The sequence below is a fragment of the Manis javanica genome, chromosome 10 (assembly GCF_040802235.1).
Source record: "Manis javanica isolate MJ-LG chromosome 10, MJ_LKY, whole genome shotgun sequence".
Classification (NCBI taxonomy): Eukaryota; Metazoa; Chordata; class Mammalia; order Pholidota; family Manidae; genus Manis; species Manis javanica.
In genome coordinates, this window is record NC_133165.1 from 28,835,510 (window position 1) to 28,857,855 (window position 22,346).

The 22,346-nt window shown below is 53.4% G+C and overlaps 1 protein-coding gene across 14 annotated transcripts in view; it reads right to left on the minus strand.

The window, feature by feature from the left end:
* The window catches only part of TNRC18 (trinucleotide repeat containing 18), an 82,423-nt gene that overhangs the window by 56,524 nt on the left and 3,553 nt on the right, over positions 1-22,346 (minus strand). For 12 of the 14 annotated variants that reach the window (XM_073214992.1, XM_073214991.1, XM_073214983.1 and 9 more), the window contains 3 exons: positions 5,028-5,183; positions 2,701-2,826; positions 580-2,295 (listed from right to left, as the gene is read on the minus strand). In XM_073214992.1, the coding sequence (XP_073071093.1) occupies positions 580-2,295; positions 2,701-2,826; positions 5,028-5,148 (1,963 nt within the window). In that variant the 5' untranslated portion in view covers positions 5,149-5,183. Of the gene's footprint in view, positions 1-579; positions 2,296-2,700; positions 2,827-5,027; positions 5,184-6,714; positions 6,847-22,346 lie in introns of those variants that run through there. The other 2 variants (XM_073214990.1, XM_073214987.1) reach the window with 2 other exon arrangements.

The window sequence follows — 22,346 nt, forward strand, 5'->3', positions numbered from 1 at the left end:
GAAGGCCTAAAGCTAGTCTATTCCTAGGAACCTATTCTTAGAAAATGACTCAAAATATCACCAAAGGCACAATGCACAGAAATACTCAACATAACATTCTGAATACAAAAACATCAGAGAAGGGAAAACTAAAATGCCCACAAGGGAAATGGTTAACTGAACTGTGGTGCATGCTCTTGACAGAACAGTAAAGGCCATTAAGAAATGATACTTATGAAGAGTTTGCAATACATGCAGAGGCCCAAGATCCTATGTGCTCTAGGAGCTTGGCAGGTCGAAGCAAATAGCACAGGAAAATGAATACTGGGAAAGATCTGAATGTGTTCAGGGTGCTGGGAAAATAGAAGTGTTTTTTTTTTTCATTCTCCTTTCCTCCATTTTACATGTTTTTCTATGCCCATCATAGAAAAACCAATAAACTTTAAATAGCAGCCTCAGCCCAGGAGTGGATATTATAGAACAAATGGTAGCAGGAAAATGGGAAGAGTAGGGAGTAGGATGAATAGAGAGGAGGCTAGGAGACAGGTAGAAATGGAAAGCAGAGGGTGGGGGGAGGGGGAGGGGGAGACCCAGACCCACCTTTGACATTGCTCAGCGACAGGGAGCGCTCCTGGTCCACCAGGCCAGGCCCCAGCCGGCCACTGCCGCCACTGTCCTTCTGCCGGGCCACAGCCACCGCAATGCCAACGGGCGGGTGTCGAACCTCTGCCTCCCCCTGGGCACCCGAGTTCTCACGCCCAAAAGCCTTGGCGCTCTCGGGCCTCTCCGGGTCCCGCTTCAGCTGCCGGCCACCACCTGCTGCAGGGCCCGCAGGGTGGAGGAGGCGGCTCTGGGTGCGCGGGGTACCTGCTGCCGTGGGGGCAGGCTCAGGTTTCATGGTGCCTAGGCCTCCAAAGGGGCTCTTCTTGCCGCAGCCACCAGGGCGCACAGCCACAGCCTCGCGGGCAAAGCTGCCACTGTACTTGATGAGACTCTGCATGGCCGAGGCCTCTCCAGGCCCATGGGCCACTGCGTGCACGTCAGCGCCCGGCCTGGAGCAGGTGGCTGCGGCGCGGGGCAGTGCACCCCCGGGGTCCAAGTAGGCCTTCTTGGAGACAGCCGTGGCCTCCTCGTCGGCGCGGCTGGCGTGGTGATGCTGCGCAGCCAGCACAGCCATCTGCGTGGTGGCAAAGTTGCCCAGCTCGAAAGGCTTCCACTTATGGTCAGGGCCGGTGGGCGGGGGCGGCCGCCCGGGCTCCAGGCCAAAGAGCTTGGCGGCCTGCTGGGGAGCGGCGGCGGACGCTCGGAGGGCGCGCTCGCAGGGCCTCGGCTCGGCCTCGGGCTTGAGCAGTTCCTTGGCCGGGAAGTAGGCGCGGGCGTCCGGGGAGGCACGCGAGGTCCGCGCCGGCGGGGCCTCGGCGGGAGGCGGCCGCTTGAGCGAGCGGATCACTGAGTTCTTCTCGCGCAGCACCTCAGGCCTGTCCAGGAACGGCCGCGGAGACCCGGGCGGCGCCTGTAGGACTCCGGGCCTGCCTGCATCGCGCTCCCGAGCCCGGGCGTCGCGCGCCTGCGATGCAATCTGGATGGGCCCCGGGCGCTCGTCGAAGGCCTCCACGGAAGGCACAAAGGTGGGCGCCACCACGCGGTGCTCACGGCCGGGCTCTCGCGCCGCCGCGGCTGTGGGGAAGATGGTGTAGACGCCGGCGGGGGCGGGCTGGGGAGCGGCAAAGGCCCCGGCCGGGGCAGGAGGTGCGGGCGGGCCCTTGCCAGGCGGCAGCGGTAGCGGTGAAGGGCAGGGGCACGGCCCAGGCAGCAGGGCCTCTGCGCGCCGCAGGCGCACAGTCTCGTCCTGGCGCGCTGCCTCCTTGGCGCCGCGGGCCGCCTCAGCCACCAGCGCTGGGAGCCCCGCATCCCCCGTGCCATTGCAGAGGCTCAGTGCCGATGGCAGCGGCAGGTTCTTGCCCTTGGAGTCAGTGGTGGCCGCGCCCGGTGCCCGTGGTGGCCCCAGCTCTCCCAGGAAGGGCGACAGGCGCTCAGCGAGGCGCGGGGGTCCGCGGTCCTGGCGGGCCTCTGCCCGCGCCTCCTGAGTCAGGTCCACAACGCCACGCATCCCCGCCGCCTCCTCGCGGGCCCGTGGGTCCTTCTTTCCGAACAGTGGGGGCGGCTCCCCGCCGCGGCTTGCCCGCTCCTTGGGTGGACCTTCCCGCGATGAGCCTTTGGCAGGGGCGCCCGAGGAGTGGCTGCCGGGGGTCCTGGAGGAGGGTGCATGAGAGTGCGGGGCGCCTGGGGCCCCCGGGGCAGGCAGGTAGAAGCCGTCTGCAAAGAGCACAGGTGTAAGCGGCACCCTCCGCTGCCAGCACCAGGGCAGGAGGGGCAACCCCAGCGTAAAGAGGGCAGACTCTGGAAACGGATACCCAAATCAAACCTTGCCTTGGCCACCCACCAACCTTTCTGAGCCTCAGTTTCCTCATCTGTGAAGAGGGAGAGGACATGGTGGTTTTACAAGCTGCCCAGAAGGCTTAAGAGGCTTTGATGAGCAGAGCACACCCAGAAAGCAGCAGAAGGCTATGGGTGAGCCCAGTGAACCTCTGGGGGCTCTTAAGGGCAGGGATCTTAGAAAACAGCTGGGTGCTGCCTGAATTCTGTGGGTAGTGGCAGGGGTCCCAGAGAAGCCCCTCCAAAAGTCTCCCTACCCCCAGTCTCCCCACCCCTGCCCCTAACCTTTCTGGGTATCGAAAATACTGGGCTGGCCCAGCTGGCTGAGGAGGGGGCTCCCACTGCTGGGGGGCTCCAGGTGGTTCAGGTGGAGGTAGGATGGGTACAGCCCACTGGGCAGGTGGGAGAAACCTGGAAAAGAGAGAAGAGAGAAGCGGGGCTGGACCACCTCATGCCTCCCGCGAGGAGTGTCCTTCCATCCTGCTCTTTTCCTTGTAAATAAACTACCTTAGCTGTCAGCCCCCTGGTGCAGGGAACCTTGAGGTTTACCTCCAACTCCCCAGGGCAAGGTTTGCTCCCCTCACACTCTAGCACTTCAGGCCTCCCTCCAGCCCCACACACCCCCATCCCAGGGGCTGGGGCTCTCAAATCCCCCAGGTGGATCAGAACGGCCCACCAGGAGGGTGGGCGACAGTGAGGTTGAGGATGGCGGCTCTAACCACTCGCCAAGCTTATTCTCATCTACATTTCAACAAAACAAAACCCTGTAAGGCAGATACTCTTGATATCCCCATTTCATAGATGAGAAAACTGAGGCTCAGAGAGGCCCACCAGCTCTAAGACACACAGCACAGGTGCCTGGCTTTGAAACAAGGTCACTGGGACTCAACCTCAGCTCAATGCTGATCTGGCTGAGTGACTTCCTGGTGTTAACAGGCCCCTTCTCTGCTGTGTGACCCCAAACAGTCACTCCCCTTCTCTGAACCTCAGCCCACCCAACATTTCTGGCTGCCATGTCTCCTAGGCAGGTGCTCCCAGCAAGGAATTCCTTGTGGTGAGGATCCTCCAGCCTCCCATGAGGCCCCCCACCAGTGACACCCACAATCAGGGCTTTGCAAGGCAGAGAAGACAGGAAATAGCCATAGAAAGAGAAACAGGATGACTAAGAGGACACATGGGGAGATAGAAGCTCAAGAGCCATGCAGGAGGGCCCCAAAGGCTAGGCAGGAGAGGGGCACCAGGGAGGATCCTACCACTCTGCCCTGGCTGTGGGTCCTATGGGACCACAGGCGGGCTGGCAGGTTGGACTGAGGTCCCATATGCCCCCAGCTGCTCTCACTGAGGCCAGGATGCAGGACCTGCCCCTGGCCACACTGGGCCCAGGTCTTCTCCCATGGCACCAGCTGATCATGACATTAACAGCCATCACAAAATAATAAAGGCCATCCGGTACACATTATCTCATTTAATTACTGAAACAACACTCCTATGCAGGTATTGCATCTCTCTACTTTCTCATCTGTAAAATGGGCATAATGGTCCCTATCTCACGGTTTGTTCTGAGGATAGTGAGTTCAAGTGTGCAACGCCTGGTACGCAGTAAGCAGCCTCTCAGTTTGCTACCATCACTAGCATTATTAGAATTTGTTAGCAAAGGAGAAAAGGGAGTAAAGAAGGGCAGGAAGGCAAGCTAATGGCAGACAGGTACAAGGGACAGCCCCTCCAGCCCCCACCCCAGTCGGTGAAAGTGGGAGGCTCAGGTGGGACCCCAGTCCCAAAGGACTGCCCACCATCCTAGGGCTAAGGCAGGACTACCCACTGTGTGTGGGGTATACAGCATTCGGGATGTTGGTGGAAACACTCGGTGAGCCTTGGGCCCAGAGAAGGAGGTGGGGAACCTGTGCGCTCAGGAAGGTCCTGAAAAGACCTCAGCCTGCAGTGCAGGTAGGTCGCAGGACCCAGGGCACCTGAGATGCCCAAGAGGCAGCAGGAGGGAGCTGGCACCCAGCATCCAAGATCCACCAGAACCAGAGAGCAGCTGAGGATCCCCCAGGCCCATCCCTTCACTGACAGAGGGGAAACTGAGGCTCCAGGGAGGGCTAGTAGGAACCCAGGCCCTCAGACTCCCCACATTTAGAGGCAGGGACCAATGGGCTGGCCCCACTGCTCGCAGTTATAATGAGCTAACTGCACCCGGAAGACAACCACAGGCAGAACTGGGCCCTGTCCTCAGAGCTCATTCTGGTGGGAAAAGGGATATTCCACAAATAGAGAGAGACAGACAAATCCATCATCACAAGTAAGGGGATGCATGCTTGAGCTGAGCCCTGAAGGATGAAAGGAGACAGCCAGTGGGGTGGGGCGGGGTGGGGTGGGGCGGGGCAGGGTAAGGGGCTGCAAGCAGAGGGAAGAGCTCATGCAAAGGCACTGTAACAACAAGAGGAAGCACTGAACATTTTAAGAACAGCAGGGAGGCCAAGTGACCAGGGATGGGTCTCACTGGCCACAGCCGGGAGGGTTGACTGTGGCCGTGGAAGGGGTGGGCAGGATGGAAAACACTGGGGACAGGGGCCCAGCAGCCCTCGGCCCCACCCGCCTGGCACGCTCCTTACCTTCATGGGCATGGGCAGCCCACAACTGCACCATGGGCAGGTTGCTGGGGGTAGGGGAGCGGAAGGAGAGGTCAGAGGGCAGGGGCACTGGGCTCCCATGGGACGAGGCTGAGGGCCCCATCCCGCTGGCCACAAAGCTGCCCAAGAAGGCCTCGCCTGCAGAGAGAAGGGGAGCTGTCAGGCAGTCACCAGGCCACCACCACCTGGCCCACTCTCCCACACACCCCCGGCCCACCCCAGCCCTGCCCCCTGATGTCAGGACAGCCTAGGTCAACTCAGCACACCTGGATGGGGCCTGAGACAACTTCAAGTGAGACCCCAGGGGTAATGACCAGAAGGAAGGCCACTTTGGCAGACCCTCGCCTCTGGAAGGGTTTCACCATCCCCAGACCCAAGGGTCTGCGGTTCCTCCCATCTCCAGATGAAAGCTGGGATGGGAGGGGCAGGTATCTCCTGAGACCAAAGAGTGAGGAGGTGGAGGGGCTCATGGTCTGCACCCCGCCCATGTGCTCAGCTCCTGGACCAGGGAGGACACCCACAAGTTGGACAATGATCTCACTGAGGACCCCCAGGCAGCTCTGGACTAACCCAGACCTGCCGAGTGCTCAGCTGGACCATGCAGGTATGTGACCATTTAACGGCTGAGCAAGCAGAGGCTCAAAGGTGGGAAGGGCCTGGTCCCCAGCCAATGAGCAGTGACTCAGTCCACACCCAGCACTGTCCCAGAACTACAGCGAATTAGCAAAAATAGCAGAGTACTTAGCAGGGGAGTTGATGGCAGGCCAGGAAGCCTAGGCCCAGCAGCCCTCCCTCCAGAGAGCAGGACTGCCCACCCAGGGTCCCTCTTAATGGGGGAGTGGTGGCCACCTGAGGCTTGGGGAGGAAACCACACCCACCCCTGCACACCTGGTTTGGCCAGGCCCACGGGGGAAGGGACAGCTCCTCACTCTCACCACCCAGGGGCACTGCCCCTCAAGATCCACACACCCCACCCTTCAGGGGAAGACCCTGGCAGGCCTCCAGGTCACAGTCCAGAGGGAGTCCAGGGGACTTGGACAAGGAGCTGCCCTTTTCCGGCCTCAGTTTGCTCAGCATTAAAATGGGGATAATGATGCCTCCCTCCAGGCTTGCCATAAAGAGGGAAACATCATTTAACCCGTCCACTGAAGGCCAGCGCCAGGCGGCCTGCGGATACTTGAAGCCCACACGCCCTCAGGGGAGGGGCTGAGGCCTGCACACAGAGCAGAACACAGGGCCGCCAAGCACCAGCGAGCTCAGGGCCTCCCCATGTCCACTCGTGTAACCTCTCTGCATTCCTGGGGGCACTGTCTGCCCTGGCCCAAGGAGTGCAGTGACCAGGTGGTACGTGGGACTCAGGCACCGGGGCGGCCCCAGCCTGGCCCACAGGGGTCCTGCAGACACCACCCAACTTCTGGATCCCTAGCAGCCCTGGATGCCGGGCCTGTGTGCTCACTCACCACCTCCGGGGGCCCAGGGCCCCAGAACGCCCACACAGTCCCTTTGGGAAACCAAGCCTGCAAGGGGCGGGGCCCCCAACTTGGCCCCCCAGAGTGGACCCGGCAGCAGGCGGGAGAGACGGGAGGACACCTCCTGGCCTCATGCGCCATCCCCGCCACCCCACATCTGGGCCCCCACACTCCTGCCCAGCCCCGCCCAGCCTCCTCACCAGACTCCAGCACCAAGCCCTCGGGACCCAGGGCCATGGTAGCCGGCCAGTCCGCCCATGTGGCCCAAGCCCGGGCAGCAGGGCCTCTGGGCCCCACCAGGCCCCAGGCTTCCTCCTCAACAGACAGGCGGGTAGAGGCTCCGGAAGCCAGCAGCCAGAGGTTTGCGCAAGGGCTTACATCAGCCCCCAGTTCTTCCTGCCTCGGGCTGCGCGGAAGCCTGGGGCCCAGGCCTGCCTCAGCCTGGGCTTGTGAAACCCGCCCAGCAGCACCCCCGGCCCAGCAGGGCGTTGCGGCCCAGATGCCACCAACGGCTCTCGCCTGCCAAGGACTCACCAGAGCCCAAACTCCCTCCCCGGGCTGGCTGGGATGCTGGTGCCCTGGCAAGACTGCAGGCAAGTCTGTGCCCCTCCAGGAGCAGCAGTTTGCAGCTCTCTAACACGGAGCACACCATCCACACCTCACCGCCAGCCTGGAGGGCAGTACGCACAACGGGGCATTTATTTGCACATTTATATTCACGGCCCCACCCCTCCCCAAATCCTCCTTCTGAAGCAGCAGGGTGATGGATCTCGAATATAAATTAGATCACTTGCCGATTGCCAGGACCCTGCTGCCTGCCTCCCTCCTCTCTGACTGACCCTCAGGCACCAGTCCCTAGCCCTCCAATAGACCTGTCCTAGCTCATTTCCACCTCAGGGTGCCCTGAGCCTCACAGAAGCCCTCCCAGCCACACGATCCAAGCCCCAGTCGCTGTTCCTGCCCAGGACAACCTGGGAACTAGACTGGCTCCCCCAGTGGGTCCAGGGGGTCCCTCCCTGCAAGTGAAACTGTCTGTCTCATCCACATCCTTAGTGCCAAGAACCTGGCATGCAGGAGGCATCAGCTTTTGGACTAACTGACCACATGAGCATCGTTTCAAATTCTCTGAGGGCAAAAGCAGATAGACGCACGTTCTTCGGGTTAGGGCTGGACAGAAGGTAAATGCAGCCCCTGACCCATAGGTCGCCGTGCACCACACAAGAATGGTTAGGCCTCAGGGCTACTGGGGCGGGAGAGTCAAGTGGGAGCCCAATGGCCTCTCCCTAGACGCTGCAATTCTCAAGCACAGCCTGGCATGGGAGGGGTCACCCTGCTCCCACCCCGGCTGAGCTCAAGGCCGCCCCCTGGTGACTAGAGGTCTCCATGCCACCTCACCCACATATCTCACTCAAGGCCTTGGACGCCAACACAAATTACTGTGCCAAAGGAAAACACACATGTGTAACCATCTTGAAGTATCACCACTCATGATGATAACGGCAAATGCTAACCCCACGTGGACAGGCACCGGGCACCACAAGTGCTTAACCGCCTCACCTTCACGTGGAGTCACTCATGGAATCTTCTCGCTCGCCTCTCACAGGGCAGAGGAACGCCAAAGATCCCAAGTCACCTGGGGCTGATCACTGAGCCAGCGACCTGCCCTCCACCCCTCACACGCGGCACCAGGACACCTGTGCAAAGCCCGGGGACCAGCCCCATAACCCTTCCAGGTCTGCCCTGGACACCAGAGAGCACTTGAAGCATGGCTGGTGAACTGAGGAACCGCATCTTTAATTCCACTGCATTCTAATTAATTTAGACTTAATTTAGCCACAGTCTGGGCTGAAGCCTCCTCCCTACAGACAACTGGATGGAGCAGGGGCCATTCCTGGGGATCCCCAAAGGCACACATTGGCTCCGGCACAGACCTGTTCAGTGACGCTGGGCAGGTGTCATCTGCCCAGGCTGCCCAAGTGGGAAATACAGTAACATCTACTCCTCCAGCTGGATGTACAGATTAAACGAGCTCACATTTGTAAGATGTGTTTGTGAGGCACCCTACGATGCCAGCTATCATATTACTGTTATTATTTATAGTCACAGAACCTGGGGCTCAAAGAAGCCAAGCAGCTGCTCAAGGTCAGGGTCCGAGCATGACCACTTCCTCTACCCAAATTCCATCTGTTCTTCCCTAAAATAACATTTAAATTTTGAAACTTGAGACAGCCCTTGGTTGCCCATTATGAATATGCTTAAGTATCACTGACTTGCACACTATCAAACGGTTAATTGCAAGTTATGTTATTTTCACCTGGATTTCAGAATCCAAACAGGTAGGCTCTGCTCTCCACCTCGGAATCCAGCCCAGCACCCCCCTAGCTGGGCCAGGCGGGCCCTGCATTAGCCCCTCTGCCCAGGGCACCCCAGGGCGCACAGGCACAGCTATTTCTGGGCTGACACCTCCCTTCCTGGCTCACCCCCCCATAGCCCTGGGTGCGAGGGGATCTTGTTACCCATTTTATACACAAAGAAACTGAGTCTCAGAGAGGCTGCCTGGGGTCACTGAGCCTGGGCCACCTGGTTGCTCAGTGGGTGCTACAAGCACACAGCGATGCCAAGCCTCAGCTCCAGAATCCCACCATGCCTGGCCCTCAGCTCCAATCCCGCCACTGTCCCCGAACCCTGAACGAAGGAAGCTCCCCACACACGGCTGGGCCCTGAGGTACTTGGAAAACAGTTTTCTCTGCCCCCTGTGCCCAGTGAGAGGGCAAGGATGCCCTGGGAGCAAAAAGGAGGCTATGGGGTAATGTGCCCCACCCCCTACGGCCTAGGAAAGGGTTCAGGATCTTCCAGGAACATAACCAGCAGGGAACTGGGCAGACATTCCATCCCACCAGGCCTTAGCCCCCCAGCCCTGTGCCCCTCTTCCTGCACTGAACTCTCAGGTGCCCCCAGCTGGGACCCACCCACATCCCAGCCTCCCCATGTCACACTGACAGCCGTAGACAAACACCTCGGAAACAGGGAGCCAGAGTCTGGGGTTTGGGCCAGCCTGTTCTCTGCAACTGCCACCCCCTCATGGACACCCAAGACACCCAAAACACAGGAAAGCCTTCAGGGGTTTGCCGACTCTGAGGCTGGCCTTGGTCACCAGAAGGTAGAACCTGAATCCAGAGAAGGTCCATCTGTCCCTCCTTCCACACTTATTCAAGGCTCCTGTGTGCTAGGGGCTGGGGACTGAAGCCCACCCAGGTGGGCTCTGCAAGGGGCTTGCTGTGCCCATCTACTGGCAGGGTACAAAGATAAGGTGAGGCTACCCCAGCTGGCTGGTGGCCTCTTCCCTCCATAATGGATGGAGTTGCTGAGAACCCTTCCAGAAACTGACTATATAATGGGCACCTGAAATCCTCACAGATGGGAGGGAGCAGGGAGGGGACTTGATGAGGTCATGGTGCATACAAAGGTGGTAAACATTGAAGGATGCCAAGACTTTATCACTCCAAATGGGCTGGGTTGGAATACGCAAGAACACAGGCTCCTGTAACGCAGGGCCTTTGTACCTCAGCCTGGAATCCGTCCACCACCTGGTACAGTCAAATTCTCAGGATAATCGCACCTGGGTAGACCTCCTTCCCTTCTCTTACAGCTCAAGTGACACCTGGTGAATGTGGGTGGCCTTTCCTAACCAAGCGATTTTAAATTGCAGCCCACCCCACCCTCACACACCCTTTCCTGAATGATTTTCCTCCAGTGCTTATCACCGTTTATCACATCATGTACACATTAGTTCTTTCTTTATTGTAATTCCTTGTTTATTGTCCTTCTCCACCCACTGGAGTCGGCAAGCTTTTACTTGAAAGGGCCAAATAATAAATACTTCAGTCATTGCAGCCACACTCTGCCTGCTGCAGGGAATGCAGCCACAGATGATACTTCAACTGTCGGTTTGTTCCAATAAAACTTTATTTACAAAAAAACGGGAGCTGGGCCAGATTTGGCCAGTTTGCAGGCCCCTGCGATACAGCATGGGTCTACTCCATCCCAGGTGCCCCACCCCTACCGGTGTTCAGGAATGGAGCAGATGGGCAAGGTCATGATCAGCGAAGGCAGAAAGGAGGAGGAAGGGCAGCCTTTCCTGGGCCCTACTTCACAGTCACCCCACCCCCTTCAACTCCAGGGGAGGGTGGCAGTTCTCATCCCTCTTACAGGGAGGAAACTGTGGCTCTGACTCCACAATGGACACTCAGCCACTCAGCCATGCCACCCAGACACTAGAGCCTATTTTCATATTTTTACTCCCAAAGAGCTCACCCTAACCAAACACAGAACAAGCATATTTTTCCCTTTCTATTTTAAAAGTTTTGGCCTTGCAAAAGAAGTACACCCCTCAAGATGTCACCAAAGGCTATCAGAGCATCTCATCAGCATGATCAAATCAAGGTTGTCACCCAGAACAGAGCTCATTCCAGCCCAGAGCACAGACACGTGACTTGGACGTTTCTATGACAGCAGCTGAAAATAGCACAAGGACCCTCTGGATAAAACGACCTTCAGAATCCCACTAATTCCAAGATCTGGAGGCTTCTGTAGTACCTCAAATAGAGAATGGGTTAATGCCCTCTCTGTATAAAGAACCTCATCTTCAGGAAGAATCCAGGCAAGTCACCAACGAGAGCAGTAAGTGGCCCAATTCAGTAAAAAGTTAGGATTACAAACAGGCTTTAAAACGTGTCATTTTCATCTATCAAATCAGCAGTTTCAGTTTGGTGACAGGGAGGGCAGTGTGGTTGGGAAGCAGCACAGGGGGTAAGAGAACCAGCCAGCCCAGCCCCAGCTTCTGGAAATCTGATGAGCAGGCCTCCTGCAGGCCCACTCTGGGAGCCTCCCAAGGAAATCTCCAGACTCTGCGTGAAGATACACTTCCTAGGCTACTCACTGCAGCCAAATTGATCTATAGATTCAGCGTGATCCCAACTCCAAATCCACCACGATACATGTGTGTTTGTGTGTAGAAATTGAAAAGCTGTCTCTGAAAGTTCCACAGAAATTGAAAGCAGAGTCTGGAAGAGATGTCTGCACACCCAGGTCCACAGCAGCATTCCTCACAACAGCCAAAAGGTGGTAACAATCCAAGGGTCCAGGGGATGAACAAAAGGAGGTCCACCCACAAAATGGAATGTGATTCAGCCTTAAAAAGAAGGAAATTCTGACACCTGCTCCAACATGGATGAACTTTGTGGACATTATGCTACGTGAAAAAGCCAAACAGAAGGACAAATATTTACATGGTTCTCAAAGGAGTCAAACTCATTGAGACAGAAAGTAGAAGGGTGGGTGGGATGCCAGAGGCTGGGGAGTTGATGTTTAACGGAGACGGAGTTTCAGGAAGATGGAAATGTTCTAGAAATGGATGGTGGAGATGGCTGCAAAACGATGTGAATGTACTCAATGCTACTGAACTGTACACCAAAAAATAGTTCAAATGGTAAATTTATGTTAGGTATATCTTACTAGTTAAAAAAAAAGTTATTTCAAAACACAAAGGATCAAGAATAGACAAGGCAGCCTTGAAGATGAAGAACAAGGTGGGCAGACTTATGTCATTAAATATCGACCGGTGTTCACCTGCAACAATGAAGCTTGCATATCATCGGTATGTGGGTGATGACCAGACCTACAGAACATTCTAGAAACAGGTCCACAGGTGCACAAGGTGGAGAAAGGATGGTCTTGCCAATAAAAGCTGCTGGTCAGCTTGGATTCTCCCTATGGGGAAAACCATGAATCTTGACCCCCTACTTCACACACCATACACAAAAATCTATTCCAGGTGGATCGCAATCTACATGTGAAAGGCAAAACAAGAAAGCTTCTCATCAAAGAATATTGGAAAAATACCTTCACGACCTGAGGGCAGATAAAGACCATATAAAAAGCACTAACATAAAGATAAGACTGATATGCTGGATTATATTAAAGTTAGGAACTTCTACTCATCAAAGGACACCAGTAGGAGAAAGAAAAGGTGAACCACCATACAGCATGTCAAAAATGAAGGGCTTATATTCAGAATATGTAAAGAACTTCTGCGAATCCGTAAGAAAAAGACAGACAACTCAATGTAAAAACTGGCCAAAGATTCCACAGGAAGACATCCAAATGGCCAGTAAATCTACGACAAGGTACTCAGCCTCTCAAACCATGGAAGTAATACGAATTAAAACTACTACACTCCCACCATGAGGGCTAAAAGGTCAAAAAGGAAAGCAGGACAATATTAATGCATAGCTGGAGCAAGTGTAAATGAGTACAACCGCTCAGGAGAACAGTCTGGCAGAATCTACCAGCCTTCCTGACCCAGCCATGCCCTCGCAGGGGCCACCCAACGGTAAGGCGTAGAAATGCAGGAGGCAAGTGGGAACTCGAGAACCTTCTTCCCAGAAGTGGTCAGAATTGGAAAACAACCCAAATTGTCCATCAGCAGCTGGATAAACAGATTGTGACAGTGTCACACAATGGAACACCTTCAGCAAGAAGGAACTACAACCTCACAGACATGATAAAGCTGACAACCTCACACAAAAGAAAACTCAGGACATGCTTCCTCGTATGCGTAGAAACCCGTGTGGTTTAAGTAAGGAGAGGGGTCACCTTGAGCCAGGGAGGAGTAAGTGACGGAAGGGGGCACTGGGCTTCCTTTTAACCTGGTGGATGGTTACCTGGTGGATGCAGTTTGTGAAAAACATAACAGAGCTGTGCATTTAAGATGTGTGCTCGTTTTCCTGTGTATCTTAAATCCCTATAACAAACATCCTTCAAAAAAGGTCAGTGGGGGAGGGGAGGCCGATCTGAATACCAACATGGTCAATACTACATTTTGAGTAATGTTTATGAACTCCCACATTGACAAAATATGCAGAAATTAAAATGAGCCAAGAAAAGAGAAAAAAAATTCCTATCAACACCCACCCTGCCAAACCCCTCTCTGGCTTTCTTGAAGGTTGCTAGGTCTTGCTACTACATCCCTCCCTTCCCAGCTGTGTGACCATGGGGAGGTAACACAACCTCTCTGTGCCTACTTTCCTCCAAGGTGAAAGGAAGGAGCAAGAAAAGAGCAAAGGAAAGAGCAAGAGGCAGTGCTGGTGCAGCACCTGTGCCCCCTGCTTTGTGGCATGCCCCTCTACCAGAGGTAGGTGCCCCGTGATGGACCAGAAAGGAGAGGGGCAGACCTGGAGGCTGGAATGGCAGGCGAGGGGCTTACCCTGCACATTCTTGGTGCTGTGGGTGGGCCACCATCCCCAAGCTCCCATCAGTGTGGCAGAGGTGGCTGCATGGCAAAGCTGTAGAGGTTCCCCCAAGCTGAGCACAGGCCCAGGCAGACGCTGCCAGAGCCACCGGTCACAACGAGCTCAGGCCCAGCCAGCCAGGAAAGGAAGAGTCTAGCCCGGCCTTGGGGAGGGCCCGAGGGTGGGCCTGAGGGAGGCGGAGGCCAGCCCCTGCCTCGCACCCTATCCCACTGGGGGCTACACGGCTTTGCTCCTCCGCTCTGCCTCCCTGCTCTCCTGCCAGCCCTGACCCTCCCAGGGCAGTCAGAGGACACCAGGCCTCTTCCAGCATGCCACAGCTCCCAGGTCCCACCCAGAGGCATCAGCAGGAGAAAGGTAATCTGGGATTTAACTCCAGTCCCTTCCCCAGTCCTGAGTATGGGCCCCTAGTGGGCTGAGACTTTGCCTTGCCCCAACCAGACGCCCAGCCCACAAAGTAGGTGCTCAAATCTAAATAAAGAGAATCCCAAGGCTGCCCAGTGGGGTCAAGGCCTAAGCCCCGCCAGTGATATGCAAATACATCCACCCCAGCCTCGCCCCAGGGCTCCAGACGTTCCCGATTCTAAAGCAATTACAGAGGATTTCCCCATTGATTTTCTTTTCCCCCTAACAAGGTCCTGGCCTGGAGGAAACAGAGGTAGAGATGGAGGGAGGGCCTTCTAGGAACAGCTAGGTGGAAAGCAAGCGTCAGAGTGGGGCAGGCAGGTCTCCCAGGGCGGGAAGGGACAGTGGGCTGACACTGCAAGTGGTGGCAAAGAGTCCTGTGGCGACAAATCCTGTCCCAAGTGCTAGAACCTCACAGTAATGTGGTTTTAAAAGGAGAGGAAACAAAAGAGGAATGGGTAGGAGACAAGCTCCACATCTTGGAAGCAGGAAAGCAGAGGGATACGACTTGGCAGGGTGAGGACTTGGGAAAACTGAAACGTAAGCTTGAAGAGGGAATCATGAAGAAACAAGCAATTCCTGAAAGGTGCAGAACCTGGAACCTAGCACCACTAAAGGCCAGGTGCAGAGCTGGAGGGGGGGAGGTGGAGGAATAACAGAGAGCCCCCCACGAGCCCTCTATTTACTAGGGAACAATAGAGCCATTGAGGGTCTTGACTGGGTTCTCAGGGCTGGGGGGCGGACCAAACATGAAAACAGAATCTGAGAGCAAATCTTCATCCTGCACAGGTACACGTTACACGTGTACACTCAGCTCTTGAAAGAGGAGCAGCCAGGCTTAATCTCCCCAGAGGCAGGGCACAGGCACTTCTACCTGGGAGACTAACAAGGCCAAAAGGGAAAGACCTACAAACGTTCAGGGGGTTCTGCAACAGTTAAGGACTTTGCCAGCTTGGTATGCGTCTTTCTTACATATGAAGAAACACCAGATAATCAATCACCAGATACAAGTGAAGCCTCCAAGGTAAAAGGTGAATGAGAAAAAGGGGGGGAAAAAAAGGCAAAAAGACCCAGAAGAACAGAGGCAATTCATGAGAAAAGAAAATTCCAGAAAAAAATACAATTACTGTCCTCCAAGTGATGAGAACAAATGTATCCATTAAACAAAATGCTATTTTTTTAAGTGTGGGGGAGAGAAGGGAATGACACATCTAGGTTGTATGAAAGAGCTCTTCGAATTAAAAATATGACAGCATCTTAAAAAATGTATGACAACCTAATTAAAAAATTAATCAAAGGATTTGAAGACATAGTTGAGAATATCTCCTAGAAAACAGAAGAAACAAAGAGAAAAATAGGAAGGATAGGAAAAATAAGCAGTCCAGGAATCAACATCTAACAAATAGGAGCAGTAGAGAGAACAGAAAAAAATGGTGGGAGGGAAATGCTAACAAAATTAGTAGTGATTCCAAAAATCTCAGTCTGAAGGACTTCAGTTTCCAGATTGATACAGTCTGTGGAGCACTCAACAGAGAAAATACAAAGGATCCCACAGTAAGGTAGGCAAACCTGAAATTTCAGAACGCCAGTGATAGAGTAACAGCAGCAGCATTTTGAGGCTTACTGGGAACCACACAATGTTTCACGCATTTAGGTACACAAACACATTTTGTTCTCATAGGAAATAGGAACCACGAAAGCTAGGCATGATTACTCATTTTACCAAAAAGACTGAAGCGTTGTAGGTTAGATAACATGTTCAAGGCCACATAACTAGTGATGGGTGGACATAGTACATGCATGAATTTCAAAGTCCATGCTCTTAATTAACGTGGTTCTAAAGGATGCCAAGCATTTGGAAAAGGACAGTTTTTAAAAGGCTCACAGAGATCAAAAATTGAAATAGCATCACATTCCTCAAAAGTAACACTGGAATTTAGAAGGTGGTAGGTCAATTCCTTCAAAACACTAGAGGGAAATTATTTTCAAAAAACCACTCAACTGAGAAGGTAGAATAAAGGCATTATCAGGCATACTAGGCCTCAAAAAAAAATTTCCTTCCATGTACTCTTTCACAGAAAACTACTGCAGGATGTATTCCACAAAAACAAGGACCTAAAGGAGGGAAAAAGGAAGGCATGGGAATCAGGCAACAGGAGATCCAAAACAGCAGAAAGGTAAGGAGAGTTTGAAGGTTGATGGCTCTCCAACAGACCCAAACACCAGTAAACCAGACCACAGCAGGAAGATGGAAAACTCCAGGAAAGAAGTCGCCAAGAAAAGGAGGTAGTTCATCTGATAGATATGACCAAATGAAAAGTGTACCAAGAGATCAGAAGACAAGAGTTTCTAAGAAATCCCAGCAAATGAAAAAAGAAAAAAAAAAGAGGCAATTAACTCCAAGAAATACAGAAATTAATTTTATTATACCACTTGGCTCAAATATAAACAGTATTCACAAAGCCAAAGCCATAATAATAAACCTGGTTCAAATAAAACTGTATTTCACCTATATTGGGAGGACAGAAGTAAACATAGGGGAGGAGAATATAACAACAATAAGTATTTACTAAGTGTTTATTATATTCCAGACACTATTCTGGATGCTTTACATGCGTTAACTATTTAATCCTTTCAATACTCCCATTAAATAGATAGTATTATTATCCCCCACTTCATAGATGAGAAAACCAAGGTACAAAGAGGTAAACAAACTTGCCCACAGTCTCACACTAATAAACAGGAGGATCAGGACCCAGTTTATGCAAAATCCTCATATTCCAGAGAAGCCAACAGAGAATTCTCAAAACTGAAAAATAACTTGCAGTACAAGCAGATTATTACATAGAACTACAGATGAAAAGACCCACAGAAACAGGCCCAAAAACAGTTAAAAGGGGGAATCACGAATAGGGAGAAAGGAGGCAGGAAATTGCTGGTTTTCTTTACGATCCTTCTAATATTTGACTTCCAAAATGTGTAACGTTTACTCTAAAGTTTGTATTAAGTATTAAACAGAACTATACACTTTCAATGGGTGAATTCTAACATACGCAAACGATTCCTCAATAAACCTTACAAAATAAATGAGAAAATGCACATACAATGATACTACTACGTATTCACGAGAATGAATAGAATTTAAAGAAAACTGACGATACCAAGTGTTGATAAAGACACGGAGCTACCAGAACACTACTGCTAGGAATACACAATGGAATGACCACTAAACAACTCAGTTACTAAGCTGAACCCACAATACCGTGACTAAACAACTCCACTCCTAGGTATTTATATATACATACACACACACACACACACACACACATATATATACACACACACACACACCCAAAGAAATGTGTACACATGTGCATCGGAAAGGCCATGTTGATAGCACAATTCATAGCAAACACTGGAAACAACCTAAATGTCCATCAACAGAGGAGTGGATAAACAGAGCTCTATTTATGAAGTAGAATACCACACAGCACCAAGAAATAAATTACTGCTACCCCTCCCCCACAACGTGGGTGAATCTCACAAACTCACTCAGCAAAAATGTTAAGTGAAAGCAGCCAGACATAAAAGACAGAATGCTTCATGATTCCCCTTACAGAAAGTTCAAAAAGAGGCAAAACTAATCTAAGGTAACAGAAATAAGAATGATGTTGGGGATGGAGCAGAAAGAGCACAGATTACTCTCTGGATGCTGGAAAATGTCCAGATCGCAAGCAGGCTAGTGGCTCTATGAATGTGTTCATTTCGTAAAAATGCAACCTACTGCACACCCAGGAGTGAAGCTTTTTACAGGATTATCTCTTATGCTAAAAAAGGAGAAAACTAAAATATAAATGATGGGTTCAAATTGGAACCCTGGAGTCTAAGGAGCCGGTGGACCATCCAGAGAGGCTTAATACACAACTGCAGGGGCCCAGGGAGGGCTGGCCTAGGACAAAGGATTTGTGAGTCATCAGTTGTGATAACTGTAACAACAGCAATTGATTTGACTGTAACTTTTACAAAGAGCTGTTCCTGTGCCAAGCATCTAGCTGGCACTTGCTCATTTAAATTTCACAACAACCGAATGAATTTGGTACCACTAATGGGTCCATTTTATAGATGAGAAAAGTGAGGCACAGAGTTTCATGCACCCAGTAAGTGGAGGAGCAAGATCTAAACTCCAGCAATCTAACCTCAGCCCCTAGGCCATCCTGCTCCAGAAGAAGCAGGATTTTTTATCTGCAGATTACACAGCAGGAACCTTAGCTGGCTCTTGGAGGCCCGGAATCTGCAAAATTGTTAATAAGAGTATGTGAGGCAGCTTTTTTGTTCCAGGCTTAGGGTGAATCACTTTCATTAGCTCATGAAGCAACCTGGGAGGCAGGTGGTGAGTGCATTCCTGGCCTGGGGGACAAGGAGTTTGGGGGTTCCCACCTAGTCACCGGAACTTGCTCCAAAGTCAGACGCCAGGCTTCTGTGAGTATCTGGTGTGGTTAAGGACCCTGGCCATGGGAGCCAGGACTGACCACAGGCACGGGCCCCTAGCAGCCCCCAGAGAGGTCCAAGACTTGTCCTGACAGCAGCTCCCATCGGTCCTCTCCAAAGCTGGGCTGGGACATAAAGGACAGGGTGGCCACAGTGATGGCGCTGGTGTCTGGGTGGAAGACAGCACTCTACACCACAGGGTGGGTGTCACGTCAGATCAGACCACAGACTAAACCATGCTGGGAGCCAAGCGTACCCCAAAATGGCCACAGCCAAATGAAGAAGGCCCAGTGCCACCCTGTCCCTGAATTTGTCCCTACCCATCCCTCTAAAAGCAGTACTTCCCTAGCACACAGAGCCCCTCCACAAGGCCCCAAACCCCAGCCACCTCCAGCCTCCCTTCCTGGTCACTGTCACCTCCCTAACAGCCTCCTTGTCACTGTTGACCAGACAGTCTCCAGCCAGCAGCCCAAACTCATTCTGTTGAATGCTCAACTTGAAATAATTTCACACTCAGAGAAAAGTTTGAAATAATACAACAAACATCCAGATGACCTCCCGGGTTTAGCAACTGTGAACTGCATTCCCACCGGATGCAGTATCATTTGATTTATCATTGCCTTCCCTGTAAATATAAACTATAGATAATATTTTTTCTCTTCCTGATCCATTCTTGAGAGTAAGTCATGGACATCATGTCCCTTGCCCCTAAACATGTCACTGCTTTTACTTCCAAAGAGCAAGGGCATTTTTTTCCATAACCACAGTACAGTTATCAACTTAATGAAACATAACATTGATTTGATACTATCAGCTAATCTACAGTCCATATTCCAATTTTATCAATTGCCCTGATGACGTCCTTTAGAGCAATGTCTTCCCTGATCTGGGATTCAACGGCAGGCCACACTTTAGACTTAAAATCAGAAGCAGTTCTGGCCACCTTTTGTCTTGCATACCATTGGCATCCAGACCAGTTCAGTAAAATGCCCCTCACTTTGAGTCACTCCCTCATTTAAAACCCTCCACTGCCTCCACACCCCTCAGTTTGAAATTCCACATCACTGGCCTCCAGGATCTGCAGGGTGCCGCCCTCCCCCTGCCTCATCTCCAGCCATTCTCCGTGCTCAAAGCCCCTGACTACTTGGGCCCAAACAGACCCTAGGCATTCTCTTCACTTCATGGACCACGGCTCTGTTTAAATGATTTCCCTCTCTGCTCCATGTGTTTACTGCCTGACCCCATGCAAGGATGCGGGTTCCAGGGAGGGCCAAGATGTTTGTCTGGTCACTGCTGCCTTCCCAGGGCCAGAGGCAGGGCCTGGCATGCAGGAGGCACTTGGAAATTGTTCACTGAGTAAATGGACAAGCAAAGACAAAGTGCTGGGGCTGAGAGCTAGCAAAACAGGAGGCTCAGAGAGCCTGGGCATCCAGGAGGCCTTCCCAGATTCCAGAACCTCCCCCCACCTCTGCCTCTGACCAGAGGAGGAGGCACCCAACAATCCTCCCTTATCTATAGGGTCGCACCAGTCCACCAGCCAGTCCCACTGATTAAGCTTTTTAAATCAGTTCCAGTAGGCTGGCAGGCTGGATTCCAGAAGTAGAACTGATGGGACCCTGGAGAAAGACCCTGGCCCCCTATTGTCCACTGGCCTGTCCAAAGTGCAGAGCCTCCCCACCTTGATCCTTAGGTTCCACCCCCATTCATATATCCTCCAGGGACCAGCCAGCCCAGGGAGTCAGGGCAGGGACGATACACAATTAAGTACAAAATCCTGCTAATAGCTCTTTAATTGCAGAGTAAGGGGGACTGAGTCCAGGCCTACCAGAGTGCCTGCCACTGACTTGTCCATTCCACTGACTGCTGTGAATGTTTCAGGGCTCACACTGTAGCAATATTCAAGGTGATGGGAAAGGGAAGTGCACCCTTCATGTCAAGCCCCATGTATTTTTTATTTCACCTCTTCTTCTGCAGAGGAAAGGACCAACCCCTCAGTGTAAATGCAGGAAGCAGAGGACCCTCCTGGAGACTCGCACTCATGGTCCGCCCGCCACTGTCAGTACCTGCCCTGGCGGAGTCCCATTCCAGGCCCAGCCAGTTCAGAGCGGGAAGAGGTCCAGCGGTAACTCGGCCTCTCACTTTGCTCGCTGTGCGACCCGGGGCAAATGGCTCAGCCTCTCCGGGCTTCCCAGTACAAAAATAAACAAATAAAAGATGGGGCTAATAACGCTGGCGAGACCTAAAGATTTGAAAGCCAAGGAGAAGCACGTTGAAAGAGAAAATTTAGCACCTGTACCCAGCAAAAAAAAAAAAGAAAGGGGGGAGGGGTGCTGGTTTAGGAATGTCACGGCCCAGCTCCAAGCAGCGAATGTGGGCCAGCTCCCCACCTCCTAGCTAACGGAATTAGCACAGGGGCTCTGGGCGTTGGCCTGGGGTCCGAGGTCTCGGACGGGCACTCGAGGCAGGGGCAGCACCAGCCTCCCCCACCCCACCCCCGGGCTCCTCCATCCCGGGGTGCATGGACTTGAGGTTGCGCTCCCACAGCCCGCCTGTTATTTCCTCCATGACCTCAGCCGCCCAGAACGCAGAAGTCAGGCGGCCCCTAGCGCAGGAGCTGTGTAGCCAGGCCTCTGCAGCCACCCGGCGCTGAACTTCACCGACCTGCCTGCCTCCAGGCAGTCGATTCACCTCTCCCACCTCAGCCTCTGCATCTACCTAATGGGCTTTAAGCGGTCTGCCTGCGGCGGCCGGCCTCGGCTTAGCCCCGACACAGGGCACAACCCCGCGAGTAGGGGTTGTGCTCACTGCTACTGATTAGGATGCACTGCTTCTGCCAGGCCCAGGCCAGATTGGAGACGGGGAGGCCGCGGCACCCTCTCCGACTCTCCGAGGACAAGGGAAGGCCCTTCCAGCCAGAAGATCCGGGGCCTGACTCCCAAGACTAGGAACCCTGACACCAAACCCGATCGGACCGAGAAACCCGATGACCGCGGCCTTTGGGGGCACCTTTTGTAGTTCAGGACGCCCTCAGCCCTTCCTCTAGGGTCCCAGTACCCCTCCCTCACCCACAGAGCACCACTTGGGATTAAACTCTCGTCTTCCCCGCGGCCCCCCGACAGAATGCTAGTCCCCAACTCTCAGGGGACACGCGCGCGCCCCAGGGCCACGGCTGGTCCACAAGCGCCCGCCACGGGGATCTCTGCGCTCCGGCCCCCGTGCGCCCCTCCCCCGCCAGCGCCTCACAAAGGCCCTTTGTCCCTCTGAGCCCCGGGACTTAGGTTCCTGAAAAGTTCCAGGACAAAAATCAAAGAGGCACAAACGGCGAGCGCGGCCTCTCCCGAGCTAGCAAGGTCGGTGGCGCAGGGCCAAGGATACCTATGCGGCCAGAGGTGTCCCCTCCAAGACCCCAAGGCCAAGGGGAGCGTCGGGAGCTCCCTGAGAAATCGCAAGACTCCTAGACTACACTATGGGACAAAGAGGTGGATTTTTTTTTTAAGTCGTAGCGTGGGACGCCAGGCACGGAAGCTGGTGGCGGAGGGACCAGGTTTCGGCCGCCGTCAGTTCTGCAGGTCCGACTAGGGCGGCCGCGGCCCGCCAGGGATAGTTTCTCCCTCCCCGGCGCGGGCCCCACC